At 39.2% G+C, this 15,613-nt stretch overlaps 2 protein-coding genes across 3 annotated transcripts; both read right to left on the bottom strand.

Annotated features, from left to right (window-relative positions):
• Window positions 1-6,196: 6,196 nt before the first annotated feature.
• On the bottom strand, window positions 6,197-8,051 carry LOC308684767 (low choriolytic enzyme-like; the record flags this gene model as incomplete). Its single annotated transcript, XM_081356038.1, has 7 exons — window positions 6,197-6,329; window positions 6,418-6,499; window positions 6,611-6,789; window positions 6,977-7,094; window positions 7,226-7,369; window positions 7,462-7,513; window positions 7,980-8,051. The coding sequence occupies 7 exons, from the start codon at window positions 8,049-8,051 to the stop codon at window positions 6,197-6,199; spliced, it is 780 nt and encodes a 259-aa protein (XP_081212164.1).
• A 3,646-nt stretch (window positions 8,052-11,697) lies between these two features.
• Window positions 11,698-14,499, bottom strand: LOC308684750 (high choriolytic enzyme 1-like; the record flags this gene model as incomplete). 2 transcript variants are annotated; one of them, XM_081356017.1, is made up of 9 exons in its annotated part: window positions 11,698-12,218; window positions 12,449-12,577; window positions 12,666-12,747; window positions 12,859-13,037; window positions 13,225-13,342; window positions 13,474-13,617; window positions 13,710-13,772; window positions 14,101-14,195; window positions 14,485-14,499. In XM_081356017.1, the coding sequence occupies 5 exons, from the start codon at window positions 13,589-13,591 to the stop codon at window positions 12,451-12,453; spliced, it is 624 nt and encodes a 207-aa protein (XP_081212143.1). In that variant the 3' UTR covers window positions 11,698-12,218; window positions 12,449-12,450. The 2 variants fall into 2 exon arrangements, with proteins under 2 accessions (XP_081212143.1, XP_081212144.1); XM_081356018.1 differs by lacking the exon at window positions 14,485-14,499 and having other exon boundaries at window positions 11,699-12,218; window positions 13,710-13,761; window positions 14,101-14,163.
• Window positions 14,500-15,613: the final 1,114 nt, after the last annotated feature.

Raw genomic sequence — 15,613 nt, 5'->3', positions numbered from 1 at the left:
TCACTTAAATAATCCCTTAAAAAGCGTTAAGTGTTGCATAAAACCCCTTAACGGTAATTTCCCTAAGTATAACTTAAGGTTTGGAAATCGTAACCTTAAGAGTAACGCGGACAAAAATAAGAAGACATGGCTGAATTTATGGAACCAGCTGAAGATCATTATGTGCCAAGAAGAATTTTTAGGGATAGGGAGAACCCTTTGGACCATTTTAGCGATGAAAAATTGTTGCAAGAATACCGATTTGATCGACGCGCAATATTTGCGCAATACATCGCTAACAAACTAGAGAGCGACCTTGACCATGTCACACATCGCAACCACTCTTTACCTGCGGTGTTACAACTGCTTATAGCACTGCGTTTTTTTGCAACTGGGAGTTTTCAGTAGTGGGATATGTTTTACATGTGCATAAATCGGCTACCATTCAATAAATGTAGGCTACAATTAGTGTGTATCGGATTTTCAGGTGATATTCTCAATTCATTCAGTTAACGGACGCTCTGAGGTAAAGTGTTCAGACTGCAGACCTATAGCAACGATTATATTTAATTGTACAGTACAGTCATAACATAACATAACATAACGTACAGACATTATCTTAATCCCATAATGTCCTTAAACATAACAATATTGCTGGCCATAAACTGAGAAAGTGCGCGTCCGGTGTGTGATACAGTTGTCCTAGACGCGACGCGGCGTGTTAGTGTTTTGCGTATCAATGGCAACAACAGACTTTTATAACGTGAATCCAGGATCGCTGTCGTGAAACACTTAAATGTTTCCCTTACCTAAGAGAACCGTTTAAGAGATTATATGCAACACCCTTAAGTTATTCTTTTAGGTAAGGGGAAATCGCCCCTTAAGTATCACACTTAAGGGAAAAACTTAAGGTGCTTTATGCAACCGGGCACTGAGATACTTCACATAAAGTAGAGTTCTGGTTCCTGGTTGAGCTCCAGCCAGAGAACACAGACCATTTAAGAGCATAAAGACTCCACATGGAGGGCCCATAGTTTGGGACGGGGGTGCCAAATTGTCTTGTTCACCTGGGAAAGAAGGTCTTTCCTCAGGGGTATTGGCCACGGGGCTGCTGTGAGCAGCTGAATCAACTCAGGGAACCAAGGCTGGTTTCGCCAGAGGGGGGCCACAAGTAGGACTGTGTGTCTGCCCTCCCTGATCCTCTTTATGACCTGAGGGAGGAGCGTGACCGGAGGAAAACCATACAGGGGAAGGCTAGGCCATTCATGGGCCAGCGCATCCCTGTCCTTCGAGAAAAATATTGGGCAGTGAGAGTTGTCTCAAGTTCGTACAGACGTCTCAACCTGAGCCCGCCCTTTCGGTTTATATAGGACACCACTGTCGTGTTTTCTGTCCGGACCAGGACGTGGTGACCTTCCAGGTGTGGTAGGAAGGTTTTGAAGGCCAGCAAAACCGCCAGTATTTCTAGGCAGTTGATATGCAACCATCCCTCTGTGCTCGTCCAAGAGCCAGAGGCCGTTTTGCCCTCGCACAGAGCACCCCAACCTGTGTTGGAGGCATCTGCCGTGACCACCATCCTCCTTGAGACTATCCCCAAGCTTATCCCTGACTCGAAGAGGCTGGGTTTTATCCAAGGGGCCAGGGCTCTGGTGCAGCCGTGGTCCACCCTGATATGAAGATGACCTGAGTGCCATGCCTGGGGAGGAACCGGTGGTTTCAGCCAGTACTGCATTTGAAGCATACCCAGCAGAAGTACTGATGACGCAGAGGCCATGAGGCCTAGCATCCTCTGAAAGGTTCTGAGGGGACGCTTGGTCCCCACTCTGAAAGAGCTTGTGAGTCGCTGAATTGCCAGAATGCGCTCATCTGACAGCCACGCCCTCATTTGAGCCGAGTCTATAACTGCACCCAGGAAGGAGATCCTCTGACTGGGATGCAGAGAGCTCTTGGCTGTGTTTATTAGAAGAATGTGATCCAAGAGCAGAGAGATGAGAGCGGCATACTCTCGCAGAGAGAGCAGCTCGTCTCAGTCAGAGCGTCGTCTGCGTGGGCCTTTCCCAGGCAGGCGACATACTCGCTGTGTCTGTCCTCGTCATGCTGAGGGGCTCTGCATTTGCCATAGCCGTGGCGTGACATTTGAATCAACGCCATTGCTCTCTTAGAAGAAATACCACCTTAAGTCAGCTGTGTATAGCATAGCGTATAGTTACGCAATACGACTGACCGTTCGAAAGGGAACTCGTTTAATCCAATCACTGCGCTGCATTCTGCATGAGATCGCATTACACTGGAGAATTCAAATGTCACGAAAGGCTGATTCAGGTCTGGGCTGCGTTTTCCAAAAGCATATTGAGCTAAGTTGATTGTAGAGATCATTGGTGGCAATGGTTCTACGATCTACTTAGGTATACAGTATACTTTTGAAAAAAAAACTAAAAAAAAAACTAAATCAACAATATACAAAATTCTTTTAAGTATGATAAATAAAATACAAAAAGCAAAGAACATTTAATGAACAAAACCGGGTTCTACATGGCAGACAGAGGAGCGTAGTCGAAAGCCGGGCGATAAAGGTCGGTAACCAAATCAGTGGGTCGGACCAACAGGTTGGTTTTCATTTATACTTCTGTGTCGTTGTCCTTGTTGACGCGCAATTACACATGCAGAATGAGCATGTGAAACCCGAGGGAGGGGTTCAAGCAGACCAATCACAGTGCTTGCGTCCGCATAGAATTGACGCGTTGTTACATTTTTGGAGAGGTGCCCGTCAGGGTATGCCGAAAGGTACGCGCTACACACAGCCTACGACATAGCGAAGGCGTGAGTTCGACGCAGAAGTATATTACCCGGCCATGACTGGTTAAACTGAACCAATAAGGGTTGTGTTAGGATATTTACATATATATTTAAATAACATGACTAAACATAAAAGCGAAGGAAAAAAAGCTGTTGCTTGGGCTGTTTTTTATTTTATAAAGCAACCCAATTTTTGTCCACCCGCCCAATGCATTTTTCTCCAGTCCAACCCGATCAAAAAAAGCCCACTTTGGTGGGAACCTGCCCAATCTGGCAACACTGTTCCATCCTCAAAAACGATTGGTTTACAGATTCAATCAATGAAATTGAAGCAGAGAAGTTCAAGATGTTTGGAGGTTATGCACATTTATTGCAAGGTAGGCCTAAGTGAATTTACTATATATTGTGTTAAAATTCAACATCCTCTAACGATAATTAGCGATCATAATTACACATCTCCCACCCTATCGCTGCACTCAGGAGTACTTAATAGAGTGGTGCAGGTATGACATCAATTTGTAGGCCAAAACACGGAAGTAATTCTGTGCGTTCACACTGGCGAGAGTGTCAAAGTGGCCAGAAGTCATTGATTTTCAATGTGAGCCGGCGGCGAGCTCCGGCGAAGGTGAGCCTGGACGGTGAGAGCGGCGAGGAGAGTTGAAGTCAGGTTTATGGTAATGAGCTATGACGCGGTTCGGTGGCCAATCGGAATGTAGAAGTCCTCCGCTTGAGAGGATTCCAGAGAATGCAGTCCTGTAAACTTTGGTTCCGACCACATTAGTTCCCAAGCAAAATAGAGGAGAGGTTGATCATGTGAATTTGATAAGAAGGTGCGCAACACTATTTATAAGCAACATTTTTGTGCTAGAACGCTTGTTTTTCAGCGGGAATGCAAATTAGATTAGCACTTAACCATGAACACAAAAGCCACACGACACAAATTGCTATTAATTGGTTTACTTCGTTAGCAAATATGTCACTATAATTGTTAAGTTCTTTTCATTGATCAATTTCTTAATTTCACATTTAAAAGATTCCATGAGGTTAACATATACCCTACTTGGTCAGTCTGCACAAATAACGATCAACATGCTTGTTTGCTTTGTGTCCCCTTTAAATAAAGTTAAAAAAAAGACCAAGCATTCGATCTACGTCAGAGTGTCCACGAATCTTTCTACGGCGTTGTTGGCAGGGCCGACAGCAGTGTGAACGCACAGTTAGTATTTTACCACCATCGTCCCAAAGTCAATAGGTTTTGGTTAAATGGCTGAACTAAGGTCTATGGTGAACACAAGCTCAAGACACTTTCACGTTTTATTCTATGACATAAAATGCATCAATATTACCCCACTCGTGATTTTTTTAAACTGTTACGTGTCTTTAAAAAGGCGGTTGCTAAGTGGCTAAATTGGGGAAATTAAACATCATCACGTCGAAAAGGTTAGCTCAGTCCACTTTTACAGCACCGTTATGGTTATAATTGTGCTCATACACAATTTTCTAACTCAAATGTTCTGGGAAAATGTTTTTAGATAAAAACTGAGGAGTTGGCGAAAGCTAAGTGATGGTGACGTTGAAATCGTGGGACCGTGGTGTAGTTCGTTTATAGCTTTAGCTTTTTACTTCTGGCGACTGCATTTAGGCTTCAAAATTCATAAAAGTTTTGTTCATCTGTGATGTGAATTATCTTGATGGACAAAACGTGCAAGTATCATAAACTTTTGTTGATCACAGAGCTTGTTTTTAGCGATAATCCAAAAGCCTATGGGAAAATCCTATTGGGTTTTCGTCGAGGGAACCAGCGTGATGCTAATTTCCGGTTGGCCTATAAAGTGAAGTCATAACTGCACCACTCTATAGAAAATTAAGTGTTTGCACATAGATCCACATTGGGATCTTTTGCAATCACATTGATCTTTTGCAATTACATTTATGCATCACAAAGTCAACTCTGAGTTATCAGGTGAAACTAAATGTACTTTAGAGAGTACATTTAGAGAAGTACTTTAGAAAAATAAATACAAATCCTGTCCTAATTGAAAAGTTGACTAAAAGATGATATCCAATATTTGGTGATAATATAACAAGAGATTTAGAAGCTATTTTTGTAGACCGGTCATTTTTGACCGGGAACAACACAAGTGTGACTTTGTTCCATTTTGTACAAAATAAAAGCATTTGAAAACAAACTTCCTGGTTAAACATTAAAGAACACACGGGTGTGATAAACGGTGTAAATTTTTCCCATATAATTTTCCCCATAAAACTGAGGTGCATAAACTCAGATCAATGAGGCCTACTATCAGTCAGTTCCAAAAAGAAATACAAAACATGTCCTAGTTAAAAGAAAACAAGTTGACAAAAAGATCAAATCCAATATTTGGTGATAATAGCATAACAAACTCTACAATCTCTAGGCTTGATAGTTGGAGAAACTTTATAACATATTTAACTTAACTTGTAATTTTATTTTAAAATGATTTGCAAGTGAATTTTTTTTTTTTTTTAGAAATTTAGCATTTGTTTTCTGTTTCACTATTGTCTTTATTTATGACCATAAAAATATTATTTCATGCCAAAAGGATGTCAATTGTTCATTATAGCGGCTAAGAATATTAATAATAATAAGAAAGGGCCCCTTTTTTGAAAATAGATTTATGATACAGTGAGACAATTCTACCTCTCAGTTTTTAAAACTTTGAAATAGCTTCTTGAAAGAGTCTGGGCCGAAAACCATGCATCACATCAATGATTAATGATCATATTCACTGACCTTGAGTCAGGATCAGTCAGCTTCTTCAGAACAATGTTGAAGAATTATGAATTATGCTTGAGTTTTGTTTAATTATGCTTTCAGTTTATTTGAGCAAATGTATATAGACTAAGGAACAATAGAAAATTTACTTTATTATACTTTATTATTAAATTACATTTAAATTAAATTGTTAATATACTTTATTTAAAAAAAACCCAGTGTGAATTATGTATTTCTTCACAGAAACTCACTCAAAATCTTTTAATTTGGTGTATCTTTTAATGTTGCTTAATACATCTGATAGAATGATGCAAGTTCAACACAGTAGTCAACACCATCAGTGAGACATTGGATCTTCAGTGAATTGTTTTCTCTGCATGCTTCATGTCTGGGTGCTGAATGCACTTCCACTGCTCCTAAAAGATGGGTAGATCACAAAGGGTCAGTTTTGAAGTTCCCCTCACTTATTTTGGTGGTAAACATAAAAATAATTATACATAAATTCTCACAATGTACACAATGGTAATGTGTACATTAGTTAAAATATTTGAGTGTAATATTTCATCACAGATTTGCTAGACAATGCAATATATGCAATCTTTGGCCATCACTTATTTATACATCCAATGCTAAATAGTAGGGGTTTATTATTTTGAGAGTAATGTGTCACTCACAGCACTGGTAGAGCCTGTTGATTCTGATGATGTCATTCTGGCTCATCTGAGTAGATGTGCCCAGCGCAGCATTGCTGTTGGGAATGGGAATCATGGTGGGGTATCCATTCTTGGAGAAAGCATATCTGATAGAGTGGAGCAAGTGGCATAGATGCCGTTAGATTATAATCTGGAACACTGAGAGAAACCTCATCTCCTCTTGAGCTCACTCACCTCTCGTACTGCATCACAGAGCTGTAGTCGTAGGGAGTTCCTTGGTTCAGGGTGTTGATTTTGTTGAAGTTGTACTTCATGTCTGATGACGAGCAAACACAACTTTTACCTATGGACCTAGAAATCTATTGTATTAAATAAACTAACCTAATAACACTATATACATGTATTCTTCTTTCAACAAAAACAATACCATCACTGATGTTCTCCCAGACGACTTGGATGTGATTGTCACGGTCACTGCGGGTCTGTTCATGGTTGAAGCCAAGAGCGTGGAGCAGCTCATGCTGCACAGTGCTGTGGTAAAGGCAGCCATTACGGGCCAGAGACACAGTCTGGGCATAACCCTGACGACCAACGTACGAGTAGCATCTGTGAGACAGAGATCCATAAATTGTAAAATGTTTGCCCATCTTAGATATTATCTTCATCTCTTCATCATCTTGATTTACATTTTGATGGTAATTAATGTTGAGTTTTGAATAGTCTTCGTCTTGTCTTATCTTGAAACTATTTCTGTGTTGGTTTTTCTGATTGTGTTTTTAGTTGTGTTATGTACCCACTGCGAGACTCAATGCTAATATAGTCTCTCTCATTGCTGCGGGGGAAGAAGCGGATACAAGTGCTGGAGGAGAAAGAGTCCAGACCGCGCTTGATGATCTCCAGCTCACGGGAAGCTGAAAGGGCAAAGAGGTCAGAGTTTGCTACTGTGGAGAGTTACATCCTTTCATTAAATCTCAGCAGCATGCAAAGGGTACTTTCATGAATTTGGCCTACAAAAACATAAATCATAATATTGGTGACTTACAGTAGTGGTTGGCGATGACGTAAGGTACATAAATCTTGCCGTCGCTGTATTTGGACCAGAGGCAGCCGTAGGAGGTGCAGGGATCAGCATTTTTCTCATTCACAGCAATGTCATCCATTAGCTTGGGCTCATCAGCTTCAGGAACTAACACATAAACAGTTAATTTGGGACTTTTTAAGGAAGTACAATTGCAACATTGATGTCTATTGGTGAGTAAGTGGTGAGTGTGTATATACCAATGCCTCTGTTGGCTCTGTACAGCAGTTCAGACACAGACAGCTCAGCAGACTTGTCCTCGACTATTATAAAAGCACATCAACACGTTCACTAACAAACCATTACTTAAATCAGTTCATCATGTAGAAACTTTCAATATTTGCAGAATTGTTTCATCTCAAAACTCTTTACAATCTCATATTTACAATCATAGCTTCTGGAGTATTTGACTTACCAGTCTGAATGTGAGTTATGCCAGAACACCACACACATGGAATAGAACAAAACTCATCATTTTACATTTTTCATAATTACAATAATTAGAATCAGAGAGGTGCGGGCATAATGCATACTGGTGTGTGTGTGTGTGTGTGTGTGTGTGTGTGTGTGTATGTGTGTGTGTGTGTGTGTGTGTGTGTGTGTGTGTGTGTGTGTGTGTGTGTGTGTGTGTGTGTGTGTGGACATGTTTGTGTGTGTGTGTGTGTGTGTGTGTGTGTGTGTGTGTGTGTGTGTGTGTGTGTGTGTGTGTGTGTCTTACCATCTCCTCAGCTCTAACAGAGAAGACGAGAAGCAGGGCCAACAGGCCAAAAGTCACCTTGACCACAAACATTGTGTCGAAAGTCCTGTGGAAAGAACCAGGGCACAGCTGTTTAGGCAGAATGCCTCAAATGAAGGTCAGTTCAGTTCTTGTACTAATATTTATCAACTTATTATAATTTCTATCCATTTTGTATACCCGTTTATCCTATATAGGGTCACTGGGCAAAGGCAAACACCCTGGACAGGTGGCTAGTCCATCACAGGGCTCATTTCATAATATGTCAGAGCAAAAAGATTTACTTTGGCTTTTAAGAAGGACATGCAAACACTGTTTGTAAAAAACAAGTAACAGTATAACACTGATATTCAACATAACTTCTGTGTAGTACTGTAATACTTTAGACCCACAAGGAAGATGCAACGAGAATATCTGATAAAATGGGTCACCAAACATTTTCATCTTAATTTTAATTATATACTGTATGATCATTATAAACGTGCTTTTTCTCATCTGATGCTCAAATAATGTGATATTTGCTAAAATATAAATGACTTTGAATAGAGATGGGAAACCTACCAGTTCTCTTACCTTAGATTTCCAAAGCCAGTGCAACACTATGGCCATAAGTGGGTTTTATACCTAGACGGTGGTATACAATCTTTACAGATATGGCCAATAGTACAGAGAACATGCTGACACGTTGTTTGAAAGAGAACAGGTGTGAAATTCCCTCATTTGTTGCTTCATAGGAACACACGTCAGACACAGACCTGATGATCTGTCAAAACTGATTGTTTACCTTTCTTATTAAATCTTTTATTTATTACAGTAATCAATAAATAATGGATGCTTTTTAACCCTTATCTTGTGTTTGGGTCATTCTGATCTGAAGAGGATTTTCTTTTTCACGAAAATATTAGTTAATGCTAAAACTTACAGACTTCATTTTTTATCATTTTTGAACTTTTGGGGGCTTAATGCTTTCTTTGTGATGCATTCATTTTCCGATCCAAAATGAAGAACTTCCACTCTCTCATTTGTCGTCTTCCCCAAACTGTCATATTGGGTAGTGAAGCAAGGCTACTTGAAGGTCAGAGTGGGGCTTTGTGGAATGGTTTGTATCACGTTTAGCGACCCATTCTCTCCAGCTCATTTAGTCTGGATATTCTTGCAAGCTGAAGAATTCTTCCTCCCTTTGGTATGCTGCTCCCTTAGGCTTGTGTTCAGGTCTGGTTGGGTTATATTTGGAGATGCCTTGAAGCTATTGCCATGTTCAGCTGCTAGATGTGGTGCTATGAACTTAGCTGAGGCTTTGTCTATTCTTCCCTGGTAGCTCTGCTCTTTGGGGCTCTGGGCTGTCCTGAAGCGGTGGCTCGGACTGGAGTCCCCGTTTCAGAAACGGTTGAGCGTGGAAGCTTCAAGGCTTTTTTCCTATTGCCTAGAGGTGGACAGTAACAAAGTACATTTACTTGAGTACTGTACTTAAGTACACTTTTTGAGTATCTGTACTTTACTTGAGTATTCTTTTTTCTGGAAACTTTTTACTTTAACTTCACTACATTTGAAAGACAAATATCATACTTTTTACTCCACTACAATTCTGTCACGGTCCTTGAGTAGAAAGTAGTAACGTCAGTCAGGGGATGATTTTGGTTGCAGGGGTTGCACTTTGGTTGGAAATAAAAGTCGGGTTGACATCAGAACCCGACATCGGATAGACGTTGGATTTTGGTTGGAAATGAAAGTCGGTTGATGTCAGAACCCGACTGATGTTGGTTTCTGACGTCAACCCGATTTTCATTTTCAACCACAATACGTCTGTCTAATGTTGGAGTTTAATGTCAATCTGGCGTTGGATTCTGACATCAAACTGATTTTCATCTTCAACGTTGGGTTTGGTCTTATAAATGCGAATTTTGTCATTGTTTTGGAGCAAACTAGCTTATAGATAACAGTAAGGCTAACACATTCATACTAAAAGCAAAAAAACTTTAAATAGGGCAGTATTTGAGGGAGCAGCCATTTGGGTGTCCGAAACCATTGTGGACGTTACTGAGTGCACTTATTCAATCACACATTCAATCCCACTACTGGAACTGTGTTCAAGAAATAAATTTAATATTGATATGAGGGTAGGTTGGCAGGCATAGATTCAGAGGCATAAGGTACTGTAAATATTACAACAATGCAACAATAATATAACAATGCATTGACATTTACTTTTTACTTTTGGTACTTTTAAATACAAGTACTTCTGTACTTTTACTTAAGTAAAAATCGGTCTTTACAACTTTTACTTGTAACGGAGTAATATTTCACCAGTAGTATCTGTACTTTCAAGTAAGGAAGTTGTGTACTTTATCCACCTCTAGGGAGCAAGGCTGTGGTGTTACAGGATGTGTCCTAATTGGCTACTGATGCATTTAGGTTACTCTGGGTCAAGGCCCATCGAGTCCTTGTGTGTTTAAGCCGGACAAGGTTGTGCTTGGTGACCTTCATGGTGCTCAGGCAGGAATTGGTCAGCATGGCATAGTGGGTATAGTGTCAGCAACTGACTCAGCGCCGAGTTCCCTCGAAAGGGCACATCTTAGGGTAATTTATGTAACCCCGGTTCCCTGACGAGATGCTGCGTCACATTGCTATGCTTTGAGCATGCCTGCGTGTCTTCCTTTAGACAATTCAAATCTGATGTAGTGTAATGCAGGCACCCTTTTATATGCTCAGGGGCTCAATGTGATGTCACTGGATGAATCTTAGCAGAAAACATGAGGTTCTGCCCTCTCTTAAGCTAGATGGCAGAGTTTGGCCTATACTCTTTGTTGTGAGCTCTGAATGAGAACATACATCAGTGACATACTCTAGTAGTGTGTCTGAACTCTCGAGATGGTCCTCACTGCAGAGCACGACACCCAGGGGGAGGAGTTAGATCCAGATCCAACTCCTCCCACATTATATATACCTAAACCTATACCCATCTCCATTCCCTGATCCCTAAACCCACCCCTAAACCTACCAATCTCCATCCCTTAGATCTGGATCCAACTCCGCCCCCTGGATCTCGTGTACTGCAGTGAGGTGCTATTGGAACTCTCTGCGATCTCTACCTTTAGCCTTTAAAGAAGAGTCAGATCTCAAGTGATGAGGTAAAGACTTGAGTCATGTCCGACATTACAGAGTTTGTTGTGATCAACATTATTCAACCTCTAGCATGTTAGTCTCCTGGTTTATGAATCTTAAAACTAAATAAAAAATTATAAATTCATGTGGATTATGTTTTTGTCATGTTTATATTAAACCACAACAGTCAAAATCTGTTCACAGAGTAAAATAAGAATGTACATCCCTCATGATAAACTGATAAATTAATAAATGCTGTATTGTACAAATACTTTTTAAACATCATAAGATAAAATACCATAACTGTGGTAGATTTCTGACTGTAGCCAACAAACATTTTTAGTCAAATCTGTATTTATCAACTCAAATCTAATTTGAGGGGGAAAAAAATTGTCACTCCATGTGATATTTATGAAGCCAGAATCCATCTCTCTGGTCACAACCACTGTTATGTTTTTTAAAGTGGTTGTAAAAGTGGGTAGGAATAATTTATTCAATACACATTTCTCGTTTATTGATGTAAAATTGTATACTGTTGTCTAAAAGCAAAACACACTCTCAATTATGCTTTTGGTATGAATATGACAAGCAAATTATTCGGTGCAATAGCATTGAAGTTTCTTTATTTTGATAATGGGTGATTCCACAGACGGTAACAAGGGTTGGAAAGGTGTTTACAGACGTAAGCATGAAATTTTCAGCCAAATATGACCAAACAGCTTCAAAATTTCATTTAATACTTTAAATTTAGGAATATGGTAAGCCTACTGAACTTTTGGAAACTGTTTGTAAAATGTTCCCACGTCAATTAAATAAAATATAACTATTCAAAGTGTTGTTTTCTTTACATTGTCATCTTTAAAATAGCAAACTAAAGAAGACATCAGAAAATGGATTATTCACACTGTTTTATAATTATTAAATCAGTGTGAATTATCCCTTTTGTCACAGTCAGTCAGGCCAGAGTCTTAAAAATTAACTGGGTTTGATGTTCTCTTTGATTGAAAATTTATTGGGGATTCAAGTGCAGAAGTCAACACCATCCATGATACTTGAGTGAAGTATTGTTGTTGTAGTTTGGGCTGCGAATCTGGGTGCTGAAGGCAAGCTCTGTTGCTCCTATGAATGAGAAAACCATCAAGGTAGAAAAAATCAATTTAATTGCAAATTTCATTTAATTAAGCTTTACATTTAAATATGTAAATAAAAAACGGAACATTTTAATGTGAATTAAATACATTTTGGTCATATTTTGAAACTTCCACCAAATGTAATGTGTCATTTTTTTGTTATTTTGCAAGCACAAGTTCCAGAATGAGAAGGAGAGAAATGAATGTTTGTGTCGTTACACTCAGCACTGGTAGAGCCTGTTGATTCTGATGATGTCATTCTGGCTCATCTGAGTAGATGTGCCCAGTGCAACATTATTGTTAGGAATGGGAATCATGGTGGGAAGGCCATTCTTGGAGAAAGCATATCTGATAGAGTGGAGCAAGTGGCATAGATGCCGTTAGATTATAATCTGGAACACTGAGAGAAACCTCATCTCCTCTTGAGCTCACTCACCTCTCGTACTGCATCACAGAGCTGTAGTCGTAGGGAGTTCCTTGGTTCAGGGTGTTGATTTTGTTGAAGTTGTACTTCATGTCTGATGACGAGCAAACACAACTTTTACCTATGGACCTAGAAATCTATTGTATTAAATAAACTAACCTAATAACACTATATACATGTATTCTTCTTTCAACAAAAACAATACCATCACTGATGTTCTCCCAGACGACTTGGATGTGATTGTCACGGTCACTGCGGGTCTGTTCATGGTTGAAGCCAAGAGCGTGGAGCAGCTCATGCTGCACAGTGCTGTGGTAAAGGCAGCCATTACGGGCCAGAGACACAGTCTGGGCATAACCCTGACGACCAACGTACGAGTAGCATCTGTGAGACAGAGATCCATAAATTGTAAAATGTTTGCCCATCTTAGATATTATCTTCATCTCTTCATCATCTTGATTTACATTTTGATGGTAATTAATGTTGAGTTTTGAATAGTCTTCGTCTTGTCTTATCTTGAAACTATTTCTGTGTTGGTTTTTCTGATTGTGTTTTTAGTTGTGTTATGTACCCACTGCGAGACTCAATGCTAATATAGTCTCTCTCATTGCTGCGGGGGAAGAAGCGGATACAAGTGCTGGAGGAGAAAGAGTCCAGACCGCGCTTGATGATCTCCAGCTCACGGGAAGCTGAAAGGGCAAAGAGGTCAGAGTTTGCTACTGTGGAGAGTTACATCCTTTCATTAAATCTCAGCAGCATGCAAAGGGTACTTTCATGAATTTGGCCTACAAAAACATAAATCATAATATTGGTGACTTACAGTAGTGGTTGGCGATGACGTAAGGTACATAAATCTTGCCGTCGCTGTATTTGGACCAGAGGCAGCCGTAGGAGGTGCAGGGATCAGCATTTTTCTCATTCACAGCAATGTCATCCATTAGCTTGGGCTCATCAGCTTCAGGAACTAACACATAAACAGTTAATTTGGGACTTTTTAATGAAGGACAATTGCAACATTGATGTCTATTGGTGAGTAAGTGGTGAGTGCGTATATACCAATGCCTCTGTTGGCTCTGTACAGCAGTTCAGACACAGACAGCTCAGCAGACTTGTCCTCGACTATTATAAAAGCACATCAACACGTTCAACATTACTTCAGTCAATGCATCATATACGGTGTCTTTGCTGAATTATTTAATGTTTCAGCTCAAAGCTTTTTACAATCTCATATTTACAGTTAGAGCTTCTGGAGTATTTGACTTACCAGTCTGAATGTGGGTTATGCCAGAACACCACAGACAACACGGACATGGAAAATAAATATTTAAACATTAAGTGAAGTCAAAGCATATTACATTCTTCAATATTACATGAATTAGTATACGAAGAAATTGCATGCATCATTTTCAGAGTACTATACGTGTGTCCATGTATAATTATGTTTTACCTTCCCCTCGGCGGAGAAGACCAGCAGGGCCAACAGGCCAAAAGTAACCCAAGTCACAAACATGGCAGCCAAAGATAATGAGAGAGATAATAGACCTGCAGAAAGAACCAAGGCACAGCAGTTTGGTGAGACAGAATTTACATATACACTATTGGTCACGTGAAACCTGAAATCTCAAGTAAAATACAAAGCCATGATAAGTATAATTTTTAAATTAAACAAAAAGTTTGGGTGGACACCATACCCTTATTAAATGGGACAAAACCTATTTAAGTTTTCAATAAATATATGTTGCCTTCCTCATTTCCTATTCTGCTAAAAAAATACATCAACTTATAAATAATAATTAATGGGAATATGTTTGAACAGACACCTCAAACGTACCACTATTCTCACCTCAGTCCCTCAAGCTTGAGCAACACGTTTTATACCCTGGTTCGAGTCCATATCAAAATGATGTTGACAAATACGGGCAAAATAGTTTTTTTAACCTTGAGTTTTTTAAGAGATTTGTTTAACCTTGTTTGAAAAAGAACAGGTGTGAAATTCCCTTCATAGGAGCATGTGTCATAAACAACTCTTATGAATGCATCAGAACAGATTTGTTCTCTTCTTAAAACACTTCATTTTCATAAAAAAAATGTTATATTGTATTTTGTATTTTTAAAAGCGAATCACCTTAAATAATAAATATTTTTATATATCACCGTATATAATGCCTAATATAACCTTGATCTCAAGCATTTAAAGTGGCAGATGACAGAACTGCAGCGTGCGCTTATAATAAACACAATGTTATTGTGCATTGGTGTGGACACTAATATAGTTATCGTTATAATTAGATGTAGTTATCGTTCTTGGTGTGAATGGGCCTTAACCAACTGCAGGTAACTACTTTTTATACATTTTAGCTGTTGCCGACTAACATAATATTGCTAAATATATAGTTATCAGCTCAAATCTGAGTCATATTTTATGCAAATATAATCATATAAAAGCATTTGAAATTTATTAAAATTGTGACCGCAGCAATTTATCCTGAATTAATATCTCCAGTCACATGTTCAGACGTGGGGAATGCACAAAACAGTACATGCTGGTGTGAATAGAACCATTATCTTTGAAACGTTCAAAGAAAACATGATAAACATGCAAGTGTTTTTTTTTTTTTCATTACTCAGCGAGTTCAGTCTTGTGTAACCTTCAGTCTCCACTGAAGAACAGGTGTGGATTTCCCTGTCACAGTATGGTGCCATCACATGCTGACAAACCAGAAACTTTACTTGATTACTTCATTTAGTATCCAGTCATCCTTGTGTTAAGTTTCCTATTAATTTTCTTTCTTGAATGTAATCATCCATTAGTTTAGATGTTGTTAGTTCATTTATCAAGAGAATCGTGTACATTGCTACATTTAAACCCCTAGAGATGTTACTAAGACAGAGCCAAATTATTGATATTTTCGTATTTCGTATTTGAATGACGGGCAATGAATTCACTTTACTGTTCGTCT

The sequence above is a fragment of the Scardinius erythrophthalmus genome, assembly GCF_964197995.2.
Source record: "Scardinius erythrophthalmus genome assembly, chromosome: 2".
In the NCBI taxonomy this organism is placed as follows: Eukaryota; Metazoa; Chordata; class Actinopteri; order Cypriniformes; family Leuciscidae; genus Scardinius; species Scardinius erythrophthalmus.
This window is presented reverse-complemented; position numbering and strand designations above follow the sequence as displayed.